The 17,268-nt window shown below is 40.9% G+C and overlaps 1 protein-coding gene across 2 annotated transcripts; it reads right to left on the bottom strand.

Moving 5' to 3' along the window:
• Positions 1-881: 881 nt before the first annotated feature.
• LOC117255850 (prostaglandin D2 receptor 2) lies at positions 882-15,557 on the bottom strand. Of its 2 annotated transcripts, none has more exons than XM_033625066.2 (2): positions 15,402-15,557; positions 882-3,495 (listed from the first exon to the last, which is right to left on the bottom strand). In XM_033625066.2, exon 2 carries the CDS (start codon positions 3,486-3,488, stop codon positions 2,070-2,072), a length of 1,419 nt encoding a protein of 472 aa, XP_033480957.2. In that variant the 5' UTR covers positions 3,489-3,495; positions 15,402-15,557; the 3' UTR covers positions 882-2,069. The 2 variants fall into 2 exon arrangements, with proteins under 2 accessions (XP_033480957.2, XP_078019566.1); XM_078163440.1 differs by having other exon boundaries at positions 15,398-15,556.
• Between the last annotated feature and the right edge of the window lie 1,711 nt (positions 15,558-17,268).

The following is a 17,268-nucleotide window of genomic DNA, read 5'->3' as shown; positions in this document are numbered from 1 at the left end:
GATGCGCCATTCCGCGTCATCCATGCTCTCTGAGAAGTTCCGAACGTCTGTTTTAACTTCCTTGAATTGCCTTCAGGACTCCGTCCATCTTTTGGTCAAAGTAACTTTGCATTAAGTCAAGTTTTTGCATGATATCAGCACTGTGGGTCATCTTGGTTGACGCCATTTCTTTGTGAGGGGGAGAGCCAGCGTCGCCTAATGAGCTAGCAAGGCTAACGCTATCCGCCTCGTCTTCCTCAATCAATTCGGGATTCGTACTGTTCTTGTATGTCTTCCTCCTTGTCTTTCTCAGCGACATAATATTGTTAAATCCTGCTGTAAAGGTTGGAGAAGTTCTGGAGATTAAGTCCGCGTTTAAAAGATAGATTTCAAAAGTTTTTCAAAAAGTTTGCCAGGAGCACACACAGACATGTCTGTTCAGTTCAGAACCATAGCCACACCCCCTTTTAGTAAACCTTTTAACTGAAAAAAGTTAATGACTACTACAACAAAATGTGCTTCAATTTAACACCAAAGTCAAACAGAAAAAAGCAATTTTCACTTATGGCATGCATGAGGCCATTTAGTGCTGTGTAAAATACTTTATGACAACATGTAGTCAAATTTTGGAGTAGGTTCCTCGATATGTGGCCTAATAGAACAAGAAGACAAGATTGTACAGCCAAGCTTTCTGCTCTGTGGGGCTGCACTTAGGTATAGTAATGCTTTAAGCTGAATGCTAACATCAGAATGCACACAGCGACAATGCTGACATGGTGATGTCTTGCTGGTATAATTTGAAGTACAGCTGAAACTTGGGTAATTTGTTTTGTGGTTGTTTTCTCAGAAAGTGTTAGACAAATTAAAAATTTAGACCTGATGATAGCAACATAGAAAGTTCATACAATTTATCCTTTTAATTTCTTTGTTTATCAATCCACACAAGGCAGTTGAAATGTAACTTTTGGATAGTCCTCTTGTGACACACAACACAAATGCAATTATGGCAGAGGGGTAGTGCAGGGTAAGCCATAATACAGAACCCCTGGGACAGTTTGGGGTGTGGGTGCCTTGCTTGGGGGCACCTCGATGGTTCCCAGGGGGCCAGCTGGCTACTCCAGCTAAACAACCACACTCTGTGCTTGACCGTACAGGGACTTGAACCAGGACTTGAACCCAAGCTAAGTCCCGACAGACTGAGCAACTGCTGCCCCTTTCTGAACTCTGACATTAGTTTCCATACTACATTTCATAGCTAACCCTTGTCCTGCCAAACCCATCCAACAGTTGTTGAGACATCATAGTTAAAACCACTAATGTCAACACCACAGTGGCACCAGAGGGAAAGTCAGGGGATAACCCTCTTCACCATAACCAGTGGTGCTTTGACGTAAAATATCACAATGCTAACATGTTCACAATGACAATGCTAACATGCTGATGTTTAAATGTTTTCAATGTTCACCATCTTAATTTATTGTGTTAGCATGTTAACATTTGCTAATTAGAACAACACAAAGTTCAGCTGAGGCTGATGGGAATGTCATCAGTTCTGTAGGTATTTGGTTATAAACAAAGTATTAGACAAAATTTGCTACATGAAAACTCTGTGGATCACCAGTCAGATTCACCCTCTGGCAACCATGAATGTCTGTAACAATTGTCATGGCAGTCCATCCAATAATTATTAAGATAATTCAGTCTGGATCAACATGGTGGGCAGACTGAGCAACACACTGACATTGCCTTAGAGCCTGCTGCTAGCATGGCAAAAAAATACTGTAGGCTTAATACTACTACTCAGTCCCTCCAGGATGTTGTGATCAGTGGTGCAGTGTTAGTTGATGAGGTGGGTGTACTATTAGGTAGATGGGTAGGTTCACAACTACAATCACAAAAACAGCCTGCGAAATCCTGGAGGGACTGACTACTACTACTATAATACTAATTCCTGTTCCACATGCATTTCGTGGTGGCCATGGGTTTGATGTGATAGGTCAGAGGGTGTCCATTTAATCAGGCCTACATGTACATTAAGACATATCTGACATGATTTCACTAAATCCAACATAGAGCCAAAATCCAGTGTCTCAGCTATGTTCCCCCTCATCTTGTGATTCCTCTCTGGTATTTTCCATGTGAGTGTCTTTGAAGCCATCAGAGGGCGAAGGCAGTGGGAAGGGTGGTTGGCTGTCAGGTGAATGACTGGGTGATTGTGAACCCGTTGGCGAAACTGGTGTTGCAAGGTTCACATCTCGGCTGCTCTTCCGCCTAATATGAGCTCTTAAACTTCTCCCTGGCACCATCAGTAGCCCCCCTCCTTCCTCTACCAGACCGTCAAACAGTGCTCCCAGACTCTGTCGTATTCTCACGCTGAAGTTTGGGCAGCTGAAGGCGTACAGAATGGGGTTCAACACAGGATTCAAGAACACAAAGGTTGTGGCCCAGGGCAGCCCCACCTCTACCAAATGGAGATATTCGGGCCAGTATTGTGCTGTTACCTCAATGATGCAGAAGATGTGATAGGGAGCCCAGCACAGTACAAATGCTGCAATCACAAATGTTACCATTCTGGTGAAGCTCTGGGACAGCTGACTGTGATTGGTGTGATTAGGGGTAGTAGGGGACAAGGTAGCAGGTGTCATGGATAAACATGGCCTGGAGGCCAGAGGCTTGAGAAAGATATTAGTGGTTTTTGTGGTTGTAGGTGTATTTATAGCTCCTGATGCCCCATCTTTGTTTGACACAATCAGTGCATCAGTGAGCCTGCCGGCACTCTGCTTCCTTCTCCTGCTCCTGTTCCTCAGGCTGAGAACAAGTTGGATGTAGCTTCCTGCAATCACCACCAGGGGGAACAGGAATGCCAGCAGCAACTTGGAGATGGCTGTTGCTGCCTGCCTTACTTTACAATCTCTCTCCAGAGAGGATGAATACAAGGCAAAATTATGATAGCACAGTTTCCTCCCATCCAGTTTCTCAGTCACTGAGCGAAACATGAAGTAAGGTAATGTATTAATTGCTGCCCACAGCCAACCCAACACACACACCTTCCACGCTCCTGCTACTGAGCGGTGATTCTGGCTCCACACTGGCTTTGCCACCAGAAGGCAGCGGTCCAGTGAAATGGCTGCCAGTAGAAAGGCTGACACAAACATGTTCACAAAGAAGATGGAAGCCTGTATTTTGCAAAGTAGGCTGCCGAGCTCCCAGCTGTGTGAGGAGGAAAGGTAGAAGGTGAAGAGGGGCAGCGTCAGGGTTGCAAGGAAGTCAGACATGGCCAGGTTGAGCACCCACACGGAGGCCACTGTGCGGCGCTGCAAGCGAAAACCAACCACCCAGAGGACAAGGGCGTTCTCCAAAATTCCCAGGCAGGAGACCAGACCGTGGATGCAAACCACCACCAAATTGGCCTGTGTGTTATTGTTGAGTTTGTGCTCCTTCATCATCTGCAGCAGGGGACAGAACAGCTGTCCCTCTGAGGCGGCTGAGGTGGGGGTCGTATTTGACATTTTTGCTCTGACAGAAAAAAGACAGACAAGAAGAGAATGGAGAGTGATCAAAATCAGTCAGGGTTTGGAGGTTCTGGTGCGTACATGCTTGTTCTTGTTTGAAAGCTGTTATCTTCTGTGCTGGTGTCTGTCTATGCATGCTGAGTGGATAAGCAGAGATGGGACCAAGTCACACATGTGCAAGTCTCAAGTAAGTCTCAAGTCTTAACCTTCAAGTCTCAAGTAAGTCCCAAGTCATTTTTTCTTGGGCAAGTCAAGTCAAGTCAAGTCAAGTCAAGCCACAGGTTATGTCAAGTCAAGTCAAGTCAAGTCCTGTAATAGGTCAAGTCAAGTCCAAGTCAAGTCACCTTATTATTGTAATTTTACCTGGAGAATCTGATCTTAGCTATATATACACCTCATTGACTCAGCTGTTAACCCAAATCAACTTCATATGCTGTTTTTAACTAAAAGTTACTTCATTTTAAAATCTTATTTATTTCATGTACTGTTTTAACATATGTATTCCATTTTAAATTATATTTACTTACTTTGCTAAGTTTTAAATCCATATTTATGTCATGATCTGTTTTTAAGGAATATCTACTTTGTTTACTAGTGTTTTAGTATGTAATAATTACTCAATTTTAAAACCATTACTTCATTTAGTCCATCTCAAACAGTATTCGCTTAACTTTACAACTAACTCAACAGTTACTTGGGTTACTCAGTTTTAACCAAATTTTAGGTGACTTCATTGCTGCAATGTTTACTTTGCAGGGACGACCCCTATGTGCGCGCGCACACACACACACACACACACACACACACACACTAACCAAGGCAGCGGCCAAAATCACCCATTTAGTTCATTTAATCCTGTGTTGCTCGTTCATAAAATGTCCAGCTTGTGATAAACCGGTCAGAATGTTAGCTCACGTTTTCTGGGGTTAATGTTAGCAAATAAATTAGTATAAATTAAATAAATAAATTACCCCTCCCGCTGACATGTTGATGCCTATCTGATATAAGAGGGCGTGTTTCTCCAATAAACACGCAAGGTACATAGAGAGGGCATGACTGATTGACAGGGTAGTGATCCAATCATGACAACGCCATTCTTAGCCTGCGCTCTTACCGGGTAATCAACAATATTTTTTAAATTAATTTATTAATTTTATATTCTAACTGAAAACATGATGTGAATAACACTCAAGTCATTCAAGTCATCGTGTCTCAAGTCAAGTCAAGTCCCGAGTCTTTAACTTCCAAGTCCAAGTCAAGTCTCAAGTCTTTTATTTTTTGTCAAGTCACAAGTCATCAAAACAGCGACTCGAGTCCAAGTCACAATGACTCAAGTCCCCATCTCTGTGGATAAGATTTGCAACAACAGTGGTGGTGTTGATGATGGTGGTGATGGTGATATGACCTACAGACATGTCTTTGTCAGTAGGCAGCTGATAAATCAGCACTCCCTTTCCTCATATACAGTGACTTAATGTAATGAGCTCTGTAATCGTCCAGCTTGTTAATCTTTAGTGATCAATTACAAACCTACTGCGCTGCTAAGGAAACAAAATAAAACCTTATCATATGCAATTAAGGTGATAAATGTTAGTTATATCAACAACATGACCAACATAATCACAAGTGATGAATCTTCTTGAACAATAATTGGCTGTAGAAAGCCAGTGTACTCTGCCGTGACTCATATTTGGTTCAACAGACTCCTGGTGTTACATAATTGGATTTTAATAAGAAGGGCAACAAAGGCATAGTACCTGGACGTTTCGTGTTCATATATTCACACTGTAAAGAAATTTAAAGTCATTCAGTCCTTCATTACACTACCTTTGAATGAGCACAAATTCAAAAATACACATTTATGAAAAAAATGAGCAAAAAGCCTTTTTACGATATGTGATACATCATAATTTCCTCCATATTATCTATTTTATAGTGCTGTGAAAACATTAGTGAAACAGTTGTGTTCTGCCACACATTTTTTGTGTTGCTTTGGAGCCCCCTAGTGGTGTAAACATTTATTGTATTTGAGTTCTTATATTTTACCCTCCTGTCTTGCTGTAGGCGCTTCCTGTTGTTTCTGACTACTGAGAACATAGATTTATATAATCATTAGATGATTCATTCCTGTGGCTACTGTGCATCAACGTCGCCGCCGTCTTGGGGAGGTTACGGCTGGCTGGCTAGTACTGTTGTGTATGAAGAAGTCTTAAGCAAACTTGGTGTGCTGACTCAAAAGTCTCAAAGTGTAATTGGGTGCCGGTTCAAAAAATTACAGCAAAGCAGAAAAACCCGACAGCACTCACTAATAAGTATAATACTTTTTAATATAGTGGATTGCACAGCAGCAGTCGAATGGACGCGTTTCAGCTCATAGCCGTCCTCAGCGCTAAATGATTTGTTGGCGTATGTCCCTTTTAACAGAAACCAGCTGGTTCAGATTAACATTAAAAACAATACAAATATGGATCATTCATAAATGCAACCTCAGTGATACATCAAATAGTCTAAATATAATTAAAAAAAATAGAATAATAGAAAATCTTGAAGCACAAAATACAATACAATATCAAAAGATAGTGCAAAAGTTTCTTATGTATTTTTTATATGATGTACAGTACAGGCCAAAAGTTTGGACACACCTTCTCATTCAATGCGTTTTCTTTATTTTCATGACTATTTACATTGTAGATTCTCACTGAAGGCATCAAAACTATGAATGAACACATGTGGAGTTATGTACTTAACAAAAAAAGGTGAAATAACTGAAAACATGTTTTATATTCTAGTTTCTTCAAAATAGCCACCCTTTGCTCTGATTACTGCTTTGCACACTCTTGGCATTCTCTCCATGAGCTTCAAGAGGTAGTCACCTGAAATGGTTTTCCAACAGTCTTGAAGGAGTTCCCAGAGGTGTTTAGCACTTGTTGGCCCCTTTGCCTTCACTCTGCGGTCCAGCTCACCCCAAACCATCTCGACTGGGTTCAGGTCCGGTGACTGTGGAGGCCAGGTCATCTGCCGCAGCACTCCATCACTCTCCTTCTTGGTCAAATAGCCCTTACACAGCCTGGAGGTGTGTTTGGGGTCATTGTCCTGTTGAAAAATAAATGATCGTCCAACTAAACGCAAACCGGATGGGATGGCATGTCGCTGCAGGATGCTGTGGTAGCCATGCTGGTTCAGTGTGCCTTCAATTTTGAATAAATCCCCAACAGTGTCACCAGCAGAACACCCCCACACCATCACACCTCCTCCTCCATGCTTCACAGTGGGAACCAGGCATGTGGAATCCATCCATTCACCTTTTCTGTGTCTCACAAAGACACGGCGGTTGGAACCAAAGATCTCAAATTTGGACTCATCAGACCAAAGCACAGATTTCCACTGGTCTAATGTCCATTCCTTGTGTTTCTTGGCCCAAACAAATCTCTTCTGCTTGTTGCCTCTCCTTAGCAGTGGTTTCCTAGCAGCTATTTGACCATGAAGGCCTGATTCGCGCAGTCTCCTCTTAACAGTTGTTCTAGAGATGGGTCTGCTGCTAGAACTCTGTGTGGCATTCATCTGGTCTCTGATCTGAGCTGCTGTTAACTTGCCATTTCTGAGGCTGGTGACTCGGATGAACTTATCCTCAGAAGCAGAGGTGACTCTTGGTCTTCCTCTCCTGGGTCGGTCCTCATGTGTGCCAGTTTCGTTGTAGCGCTTGATGGTTTTTGCGACTCCACTTGGGGACACATTTAAAGTTTTTGCAGTTTTCCGGACTGACTGACCTTCATTTCTTAAAGTAATGATGGCCACTCGTTTTTCTTTAGTTAGCTGATTGGTTCTTGCCATAATATGAATTTTAACAGTTGTCCAATAGGGCTGTCGGCTGTGTATTAACCTGACTTCTGCACAACACAACTGATGGTCCCAACCCCATTGATAAAGCAAGAAATTCCACTAATTAACCCTGATAAGGCACACCTGTGAAGTGGAAACCATTTCAGGTGACTACCTCTTGAAGCTCATGGAGAGAATGCCAAGAGTGTGCAAAGCAGTAATCAGAGCAAAGGGTGGCTATTTTGAAGAAACTAGAATATAAAACATGTTTTCAGTTATTTCACCTTTTTTTGTTAAGTACATAACTCCACATGTGTTCATTCATAGCTTTGATGCCTTCAGTGAGAATCTACAATGTAAATAGTCATGAAAATAAAGAAAACGCATTGAATGAGAAGGTGTGTCCAAACTTTTGGCCTGTACTGTATATATATGTAAATATATGTATATATATATATATAATCTTCACTAAAAGGCCTCAACTTTACTCCGGTTTCCTGAGTCTTTATTTTGAGGATTTAATGTTAGCTATCTGCTAAGCTAACCTGAACAAAGCAAGAGCAGAATAAGTTGTATTTATTCAAGTTTCTCTCTCAAAGCTGTATTTTACATTGAACACATCATGAGAACATTATAATTTACTTTGCCAAATACTCATTTTTACTGAATACACTTGAACGCTACACAGTGTAAATTAGTACAACCTCTGTGAGCTGTTCATTACAGCCACCAGCTGCTTAGAGGTAATGATAACTAGCTCTCCTCCTGACAACTCTGATATAATTTTTTTTTATGTTCTTTCTCTCATATCCACTCCTCTCAGTAGTGTATTGGTAGCTGAGTGGGCACCAGAGAGCTTTTGTTGTTTTGATATGATAACAATACAGTGTATTTTGGGGCTCACGTGACGTCGGATAACTCATCCATCTCCCACAGAGTGCAAGTTAAGTGTAATCAGCTGGGGAGGGGGGTAGCAGGAACCCAGAAACAAAAACCTCTCTATTATTTAGTAGGCTTTGTAGTTATGTCATTGTGGCCTTATGTAATATTTCAAAATAATAGTAGTAATAGTATTAGTTTGCAGTACAGGCTGTGCAGCGTGCCTTAAAAAAAAAAAAAAAAAGACAGGCAGGCCAGAGCAGACCACTTGCGGGTCAGGCCACCGGGGAACTCCCCAGTTCTCCCGTGGGCCAGTCCGGGCATGTTCTCTGGAAAACCAGAGATTTACAGCACACTGTCCCTTTGATGTGAGAAACATATCAAATTCTGTTCCTGTGGTCTAACCACATACCAGCTTGGGCAACTTCACTTACTTGGGTAATACAGTCAGCGTGTGCTTTAGAATCAACTGAGACCAGCATGCTGTTGTCAGGTTTAATGTTTATCTATGTGTCTATCAATCTGTGTTTCATTGAGATAAGCACTCTCTACGTCTCCTCCTGGACTACCAGGACACATAAATGAACTGAAAGGGAAAGTAAAAATCAAACCTTATTTGTCAAGATGCTGTTTTTTAACCTCAACTCTATCTCCCTTAATGGATAGCAGTCATGATGAAAAGCCTATCTGCCCAGACTGTATCCACAGCAGTGTACTCATGTAACTGCAGCCATTATACCATCAAACCAAAGTTTGCCTGTCACCGAGGAGGAAAAAAAAACAGTAAGCATGGAGCTGGCAGCAGTGGAAGCACTTGGTTGTAAGTTGCACTGTTTTTTTTTTTAATTGCTGAAAGACCTGTTAGCTTTGAGCTCGTGTGTTGAAACACACAGCTCTGAATAACAAAGGAATCTTGTTCTCCTGTTAGGGAGGGTAACCTTTGGCAGTGGAGAGCTTTAAATGACAGTTAGTTTGGCTGGTAACAGTTGAGGGTGTATCGCATACCTAGTTTGTCGGCTATGCTAACACAGGCTGACATTAGCAGAGCTAATACAGTGTTTGTCTATTGTGTCATCAGGCCTAACCCAACTGCACAAATTTGTATTGTTTTGCAGTGGCACAGAGTGCGCAAATGAAAAACCAAACTGGCAGCAAACCAGCCAATAAAAATCCCCGGAAAATGTGCAACAGAGAACTAATAAGCAAATGTGTAAGAAACTACATGAACCACTTTTAAGTGAACAACCAAACCAAAAAGGATGACCTCAAAAAATAAGCATTTTTTTCTGTTTCCACTGGGAAAAGTTGTGGATGGTACCAAGGGAACAGTTCCTCACCATCCCCATTATTGGTCACCCCTTCTGTTGGGGTACCTAGCACACAGATCTGGTACTAAAAGGTGGAACTAGAAACACTGCAGTCCATTGATTTGTCAATAGTGGACAGTCACTCTTGCTCAGGGCTGAAGTGTGGCTGGTTATGAAGCTTATGTAACCACTGTTCATACCGTGCATACATTACATACATACATTAGTAAACTGTAACTATAAAATGAAAGGATGTTTTGCTGCCTCTAGCAACAGCTGTTAGTCTGAGAAAAAATAACTTAATTCACTGGGCCGACTGCCGGCAACCTTAAAGGTTTAACGTTTACTTGTAATGTTACTCAATGCATGAGCTGACAACAACGCGAATCCATCAGCACAACTTCAATTTCAGTATGACAACTTTGACCATTCCATTCGTTTTTATTGTCTCCACTGGGTGACACACACTTTTAGTAATGAGTGAATCCTCAAGCGTTTAAAAATATATATATTAATTTCGACTGGATTATGTGAACTGCATTTATTCTAATTCATCCATTTCTAAAGTAGTTATGGCACTGATTACTTAGAAATACCAAAATCTGCAAACAATACCAAACTTTTCCTCTGCTGGACTCCTCACCATCCCCACCTTACGCCGCAGTACCACGGGTGCCCAAGCCTTCAGCTGCTCTGCACCCAGACTCTGGAACTCCCTTCCCCCACAGATAAGACAGTCAGACTCCATCACATCATTCAAATCCCAACTCAAAACGCACCTGTTCAAACTGACATAATTCATTCTAACTGGACACTGTGCACTACACTTGTTCTTATGTTGATGTTTTATTTTAATGATGTTTTACAGATCTTTTATCTTCTATGCTCTGTACAGTGACATTGGGTGACTTGAAAGGCGCCTCCAAATAAAATGTATTATTTTCATTTGAGGCTTTTCAAGGGCCCCCCTCCTGTTGGGACCCTGGGTAATCAGTCCCACTTTCCCCCTGACACCCCTTTTCTGAGCGGTTTCTTGACATTATATCCCTGTTTCCACCAAACACTTTCTTTATGGGACCATTGGAACCAAAAGTAACCCTTCAGATATGGTACCTAGATCCTAGGTCATTTCGGGGTTTTAGGACTCATTCCTGGCGGACGCTATAGGATTCATCTCTAAACACAGTCAGAGCTAAGTGATGCTCATGAGGCTGTTGGAGCACCAACACACACTATCATGTCTTTCCCCCAAAAAAGGCAAATCTATTTTCCAAAAAAGAAAACAAAGAAAGAAAGGAAAGCAAACTGACTTTGTAGGAAAAATTCAAATGGTTTGTGATAGAGACATGGATCAAGAGAGGTAGCTTGGGGGCCCACTGAGACTGCTTATGCATGGGGCCCAGAATTTGGCGCTACACCACTGGCTCAGAAAATATGATGTAACACAAAGAGAGCAGTGGAGCTTAGTTCAGAGTCTGTGACCTAGAAGGAATTTTGATTTCCACTGCTTTTTCCCACTGATCTTTTTCGGTTGTAAATTCTTATTATTCGTACCACTGCAGAACATATTTTCAGGTGATTAAAACCTCTTAACAATCTGACGGCATGGCCGCTGGTTGGTCCAATGACTGATGCTTCTTATAGCCTGTGAACTTCTCAGCTGGGAGATGTGCATTTTTTTTTTCAGCATAGACTGTTATAAATGCACAGAAATAAAAAACAGATGGCTCTTCTCTGTCTCACAGAAAAACTCAGATTTTCTTATTTAGATTTTCTAGAAGTGTTTTTATATACAGTAAGGTCCTAAATAGACATTATGTCTCGATTGTTGTGTTTTTCACTCTAACTCACACATTCAGTACATTGTTTAATCCTCCTTTTTAATAAAAGCACCTGGACAAAACCTTAGAAAGTGATATTATTATCTGCTTTCATGCTATGATCCCTTTCCTGTTCCTATTTATCTGCAGGCTTTTGTTTTCAAGAAAATATTCATGTGGAGAAAAAAACAAACACACAAAGAAAAAACTCTAGTGTGTGCAAACTTCTATAACTCAATGACAGAAGCATTGGAGAATGTTGGAGAAAACAACTTCAGTCGATCACCTTTCAGAGACCAAGCATGACCCTGTACACTTGGAGTTGCAGACATGTCATCATTTTAGAAGGAAAATCTGCCTATTCAGATGTAGTGTTTCAATTGTATTCTTGTATGATGCCATGGTCACACACTCAGCCACATCCCCTTATACTGACTGCCTTGATGAGGTAAACACAGCACTGTGTCTGCACATGAACACAGACATGTGAGTAAATATATCCATGACACATCACTGATGTCATCGCTCTCCCCCTCAACTGGAAACTGCATATATGGTCACTAATCAGAGGAGTTTTTCGTACTTCCTCTGCTTTTCCATGCTTAAGATTTTTAGTCCCTCTTTATACGTCAACATTGTGGGCGTATATTTGTCTCCATATTTTTTCCTCCCTGTCTCTTGTCTGGCACCTCCCAGAGGTTGATACCATAAACTAAACGGTACTTTTTAGGCAGGAAGAGATTGCTAATAAAGATTATATTTACGTGATCATGGAGTTGTGTATAAATTCTCACTGGGCTGACTTAAAGGGGAACACCACCTAATTTAGAATTCCAGTATGTTATTTCCATGGCCTGGAAAAGTTAAATCAGTATTTGTGAACATGAGCTACTCTTTGTCAAAGCCATAAACAAGAGAAGGAAGTCTCAAACTTGTGATGTCATCAAGTATTAAGTCTGGAGCTGCTCCATAGACATTGACTGGAGACTGATTTTGTGGATCTGAGGAATGTTTGTTTTCTTTTTTTATACCCAAATGAGCTTTATTCCATTGTAGTGTTCTCAGTTCTGAAACAGAAAACTTACCCATATAGACCAAATCACAATGTTTATTTGCAACAATTTGTGGGCAGAAAATCCTTGTGTTGTGTACTCAGTAGCTACTCAGCAAACACTGTCTCAGTTAGTTTGATTTTAGCCTCCTAAAAAGGACCACCAATGAAAAAAAAAATCTTTATCACTTTATACACTTTATATTGTTATATTTAGAGTATTTTCACCACTTGCTGTCAGATAGTCTTTTCTAACTGGGAATTGAAGCCGTTATATCAAAGCCACCAGACTCCACTGACACAGCAGGAGCCAGAGTGTGTATTTAACCTTGTTGTTTCTTATTTGTTTAGGCTGCACACATTCGTTTGGTCACTTTCACTTCCAGTAGTTGTAATTGGCACAGGGGTGTGGTTTTCATTTCACCTGTATATTCACTGGCGTGGCGACTCTTAGACAAAGACGGTGAGATTTTGGCTCTGATATTTTCTGTTTAATGTAATATCACATAACATAATATTTCATTTTATCTCATTTTGCCTTATTCGTCCCAGTCGTTTGTTTTATATACCACCATAAAACACATCTCTGGACTTCAACTGCCAGTTGTCTACCTGGAAGTGATTGTTGTTAGCACAACGTCACAGTGATTAGGTCTATAACATTCCCCTCAGTGCTCAGTGTCATCTATAATATTTTTTTTTCCAATTCATTGTCTATGGAGCAGCTCCAGACTTTATACTCTATGATATCACAGATCTGAGTTTTAGCACACTAGTTTTTAGATTGGGGAAAAAGTTGTTCATGTTTACTAATATTTTTGGACTGTCTTAGACCACAGGAATAACAACAAATTTAGAAAGTAGGTGAAGTTCTCCTTTATGTGCCTGGAGAGAGTGTATACACCTGCAGCAGTGCCCTGTCAGGTGTTGTACTAAAACTCTATAGCAACATAAAATATAACAGTTCAACTTAAAACAGTTTCAACAACAAACCAAACAGTATAGGATTTATGGCAGGGCTCTATTATTAGACTGCATATACAGTACAGGCCAAAAGTTTGGACACACCTTCTCATTCAATGTGTTTTCTTTATTTTCATGACTATTTACATTGTAGATTCTCACTGAAGGTGTCAAAACTATGAATGAACACATGTGGAGTTATGTACTTAACAAAAAAAGGTGAAATAACTGAAAACATGTTTTATATTCTAGTTTCTTCAAAATAGCCACCCTTTGCTCTGATTACTGCTTTGCACACTCTTGGCATTCTCTCCATGAGCTTCAAGAGGTAGTCACCTGAAATGGTTTTCCAACAGTCTTGAAGGAGTTCCCAGAGGTGTTTAGCACTTGTTGGCCCCTTTGCCTTCACTCTGCGGTCCAGCTCACCCCAAACCATCTCGATTGGGTTCAGGTCCAGTGACTGTGGAGGCCAGGTCATCTGCCGCAGCACTCCATCACTCTCCTTCTTGGTTAAATAGCCCTTACACAGCCTGGAGGTGTGTTTGGGGTCATTGTCCTGTTGAAAAATAAATGATCGTCCAACTAAACGCAAACCGGATGGGATGGCATGTCGCTGCAGGATGCTGTGGTAGCCATGCTGGTTCAGTGTGCCTTCAATTTTGAATAAATCCCCAACAGTGTCACCAGCAAAACACCCCCACACCATCACACCTCCTCCTCCATGCTTCACAGTGGGAACCAGGCATGTGGAATCCATCCGTTCACCTTTTCTGTGTCTCACAAAGACACGGTGGTTGGAACCAAAGATCTCAAATTTGGACTCATCAGACCAAAGCACAGATTTCCACTGGTCTAATGTCCATTCCTTGTGTTTCTTGGCCCAAACAAATCTCTTCTGCTTGTTGCCTCTCCTTAGCAGTGGTTTCCTAGCAGCTATTTGACCATGAAGGCCTGATTCGCGCAGTCTCCTCTTAACAGTTGTTCTAGAGATGGGTGTGCTGCTAGAACTCTGTGTGGCATTCATCTGGTCTCTGATCTGAGCTGCTGTTAACTTGCCATTTCTGAGGCTGGTGACTCGGATGAACTTATCCTCAGAAGCAGAGGTGACTCTTGGTCTTCCTCTCCTGGGTTGGTCCTCATGTGTGCCAGTTTGGTTGTAGCGCTTGATGGTTTTTGCGACTCCACTTGGGGACACATTTAAAGTTTTTGCAGTTTTCCGGACTGACTGACCTTCATTTCTTAAAGTAATGATGGCCACTCATTTTTCTTTAGCTAGCTGATTGGTTCTTGCCATAATATGAATTTTAACAGTTGTCCAATAGGGCTGTCGGCTGTGTATTAACCTGACTTCTGCACAACACAACTGATGGTCCCAACCCCATTGATAAAGCAAGAAATTCCACTAATTAACCCTGATAAGGCACACCTGTGAAGTGGAAACCATTTCAGGGGACTACCTCTTGAAGCTCATGGAGAGAATGCCAAGAGTGTGCAAAGCAGTAATCAGAGCAAAGGGTGGCTATTTTGAAGAAACTAGAATATAAAACATGTTTTCAGTTATTTCACCTTTTTTTGTTAAGTACATAACTCCACATGTGTTCATTCATAGCTTTGATGCCTTCAGTGAGAATCTACAATGTAAATAGTCATGAAAATAAAGAAAACGCATTGAATGAGAAGGTGTGTCCAAACTTTTGGCCTGTACTGTATGTTCAAGTAGGTGTACATAAACTGACACCAGAGTGTATATACACATCAATAAATGATTCTAGTCTGTAAATATCAGCCAGTCTGATCATAAATTCCTAATGCGAGATATATTCAGAGATTACCAGTGAGATAGGTGGTGACAAGAAACAGTATCTTATGAGAATCTAGTCTACATAAAAAACAAACAATCAGACAACAAAACAAAACAAACATAGAGCTGTTTGTGTTGTAGAGCTGTAAATCACATACCCTGCTAGCACCTTTTGAACGGAAATAAGCACCACATATGACTGGGTACAATACTCCCATGTTTGAATTACATGATATGAAACTAAAATATAATAGAAAAAAATATACCTACTGTGGGAGTTTTAGAACAGCATGGAAAAAAAGTAGATCTGCGACACACGTTAGGTTATATTCACAGAGCAGAAAGAGTCAAAATGCTCTGCCCTGTCCTGCTCGTCTTCGCCTTGCTGTCACTGACAGTCATCCCTCCAGTTCTGTCACTTTTTAGGCTCTGCTGTTATGGACACACACACACACACACACACACACACACACACACACACACACATTCCTCCCTTTGCCCCGCCCTATGAAGATAAGATATCTGATAAGTGAGGGAGCATGTGAACATGGATTGATTTGACTGAAATTTACATCCAGACAGATATTTGGGAAACAGAGAGAGTGTTATTGGGAATTTGCATATGTGAAAGAGACAGTAGTAACCCAGACTGAAATATGATATCTGGATTATGACATTGTCTGTTCTACATGACTGATCACCACGCCTCGGCTGGACTTGTGTGAACTCGTTCCCCTGACACTTAACAGTGGGCTGTAGTTTCCATGATGATTCACTGCATCAGCACAAAGTATGTCAATCTATATACTGACACATCTTCACCCTGATATCCTCTGTGCAGTTAACACAACAGTCATAATCCATGTTTAACTACAACATTCAAATAGGACTTATTTAGCAGCACAAGGTGTTACAAAGGTCTCTGTCACCATCTGGTGGTGAACATTACTCAACACATTTTATTCTTAAAGGGATAGTTTGCATTTTTTAAGTGGTGTATGAGGTACTAATACAAAAACAGGAATGAGTTGTGGATGGGGGTCAGCAACAAAATGTATTTTAGCCACGTAAAAAAACACCCACCTAAAATATCAACCTTTTAATCAGACAGCCTGTTCAGATGGGCACAGGCTTCAGTTCCTCATCTATGTCCCCGTCAAAGCCACCAGACTCCATTGGCATAAACAAAATAACTGATCAAGGCAGTGCTGGATCAACAGCTCCTTTGTTTAGCAATCTTAAATCACTGTTTTCCTAAGTGGAATCTGGCTTCAATCATTTTCCCGTTGGAAATCACTGTCTGACAAGATAAAGCAGTGAAAATACTCCAAATACAACATAAACTTAAACTGATAAAATTATAATGTTTTTTAGGTGGGACTTTAGTTAGGTGGCTAACATACATTTTGTTGCTGACCCCTCTACAGCAGTACATTACTAAGCTTCCTTGTCAGACTCCAGCCTGCTTCTCCAAACTGAGGGTGTGCAGACTGACATCTACTATATGTAATACGCTGACTGTGGATAAGAACCCCATACAACTTCACTTAAAAAAAAGTATGAATTATTCCTTTAATGTGCCTGTTTGGTGCACTTCCACAGCGGAGATCAAAAATGTTGAGAGATGACAAACCATACTGTTAATTGGTGGAAGTTTTGTTTTGTTTTGTGTTATGTTTTTACATATGCAAATTAACAGTAGTAGTTGTGGTCTTTATGTAAGTGTATGTAAGTTTAGTCCATCAGTCAGTCTATGCAACCATAGGTAATTTGTCACTTCAAGGATAAAATGATACCTAAAAAGACCCAGGACATAAATTGTGTCACATGCACCATTGACAGATGATGAAATCAGCAGCAATTTCCCGGACATAGGTGCACACACATTTTGGTGACTGATTACAGGATTTTATGTAGCTACTCCTCATTTCATTGATTGCAGCTTTAAAAATGCAAATGGTTATTAATTGTTTTGTTATCTGTCCAAGGCATACCCAAAGTAAACTGAAAGCTGTACCTGTTCTATTTTTTGTGCATGTACATGCATGATCTCATCTGGAAGGTAACAGATGTTCTTTCTTTAACAGTCAGAATCACTGTAAGTGCTTCTGTTATTGAGTTATATAAGTTTCAACAC

This window comes from Epinephelus lanceolatus, chromosome 3 (assembly GCF_041903045.1).
Source record: "Epinephelus lanceolatus isolate andai-2023 chromosome 3, ASM4190304v1, whole genome shotgun sequence".
Lineage (NCBI taxonomy): Eukaryota > Metazoa > Chordata > Actinopteri > Perciformes > Serranidae > Epinephelus > Epinephelus lanceolatus.
Note: the sequence above shows the minus strand (reverse complement) of the source record. Positions and strands in the feature narration are given on the sequence as shown.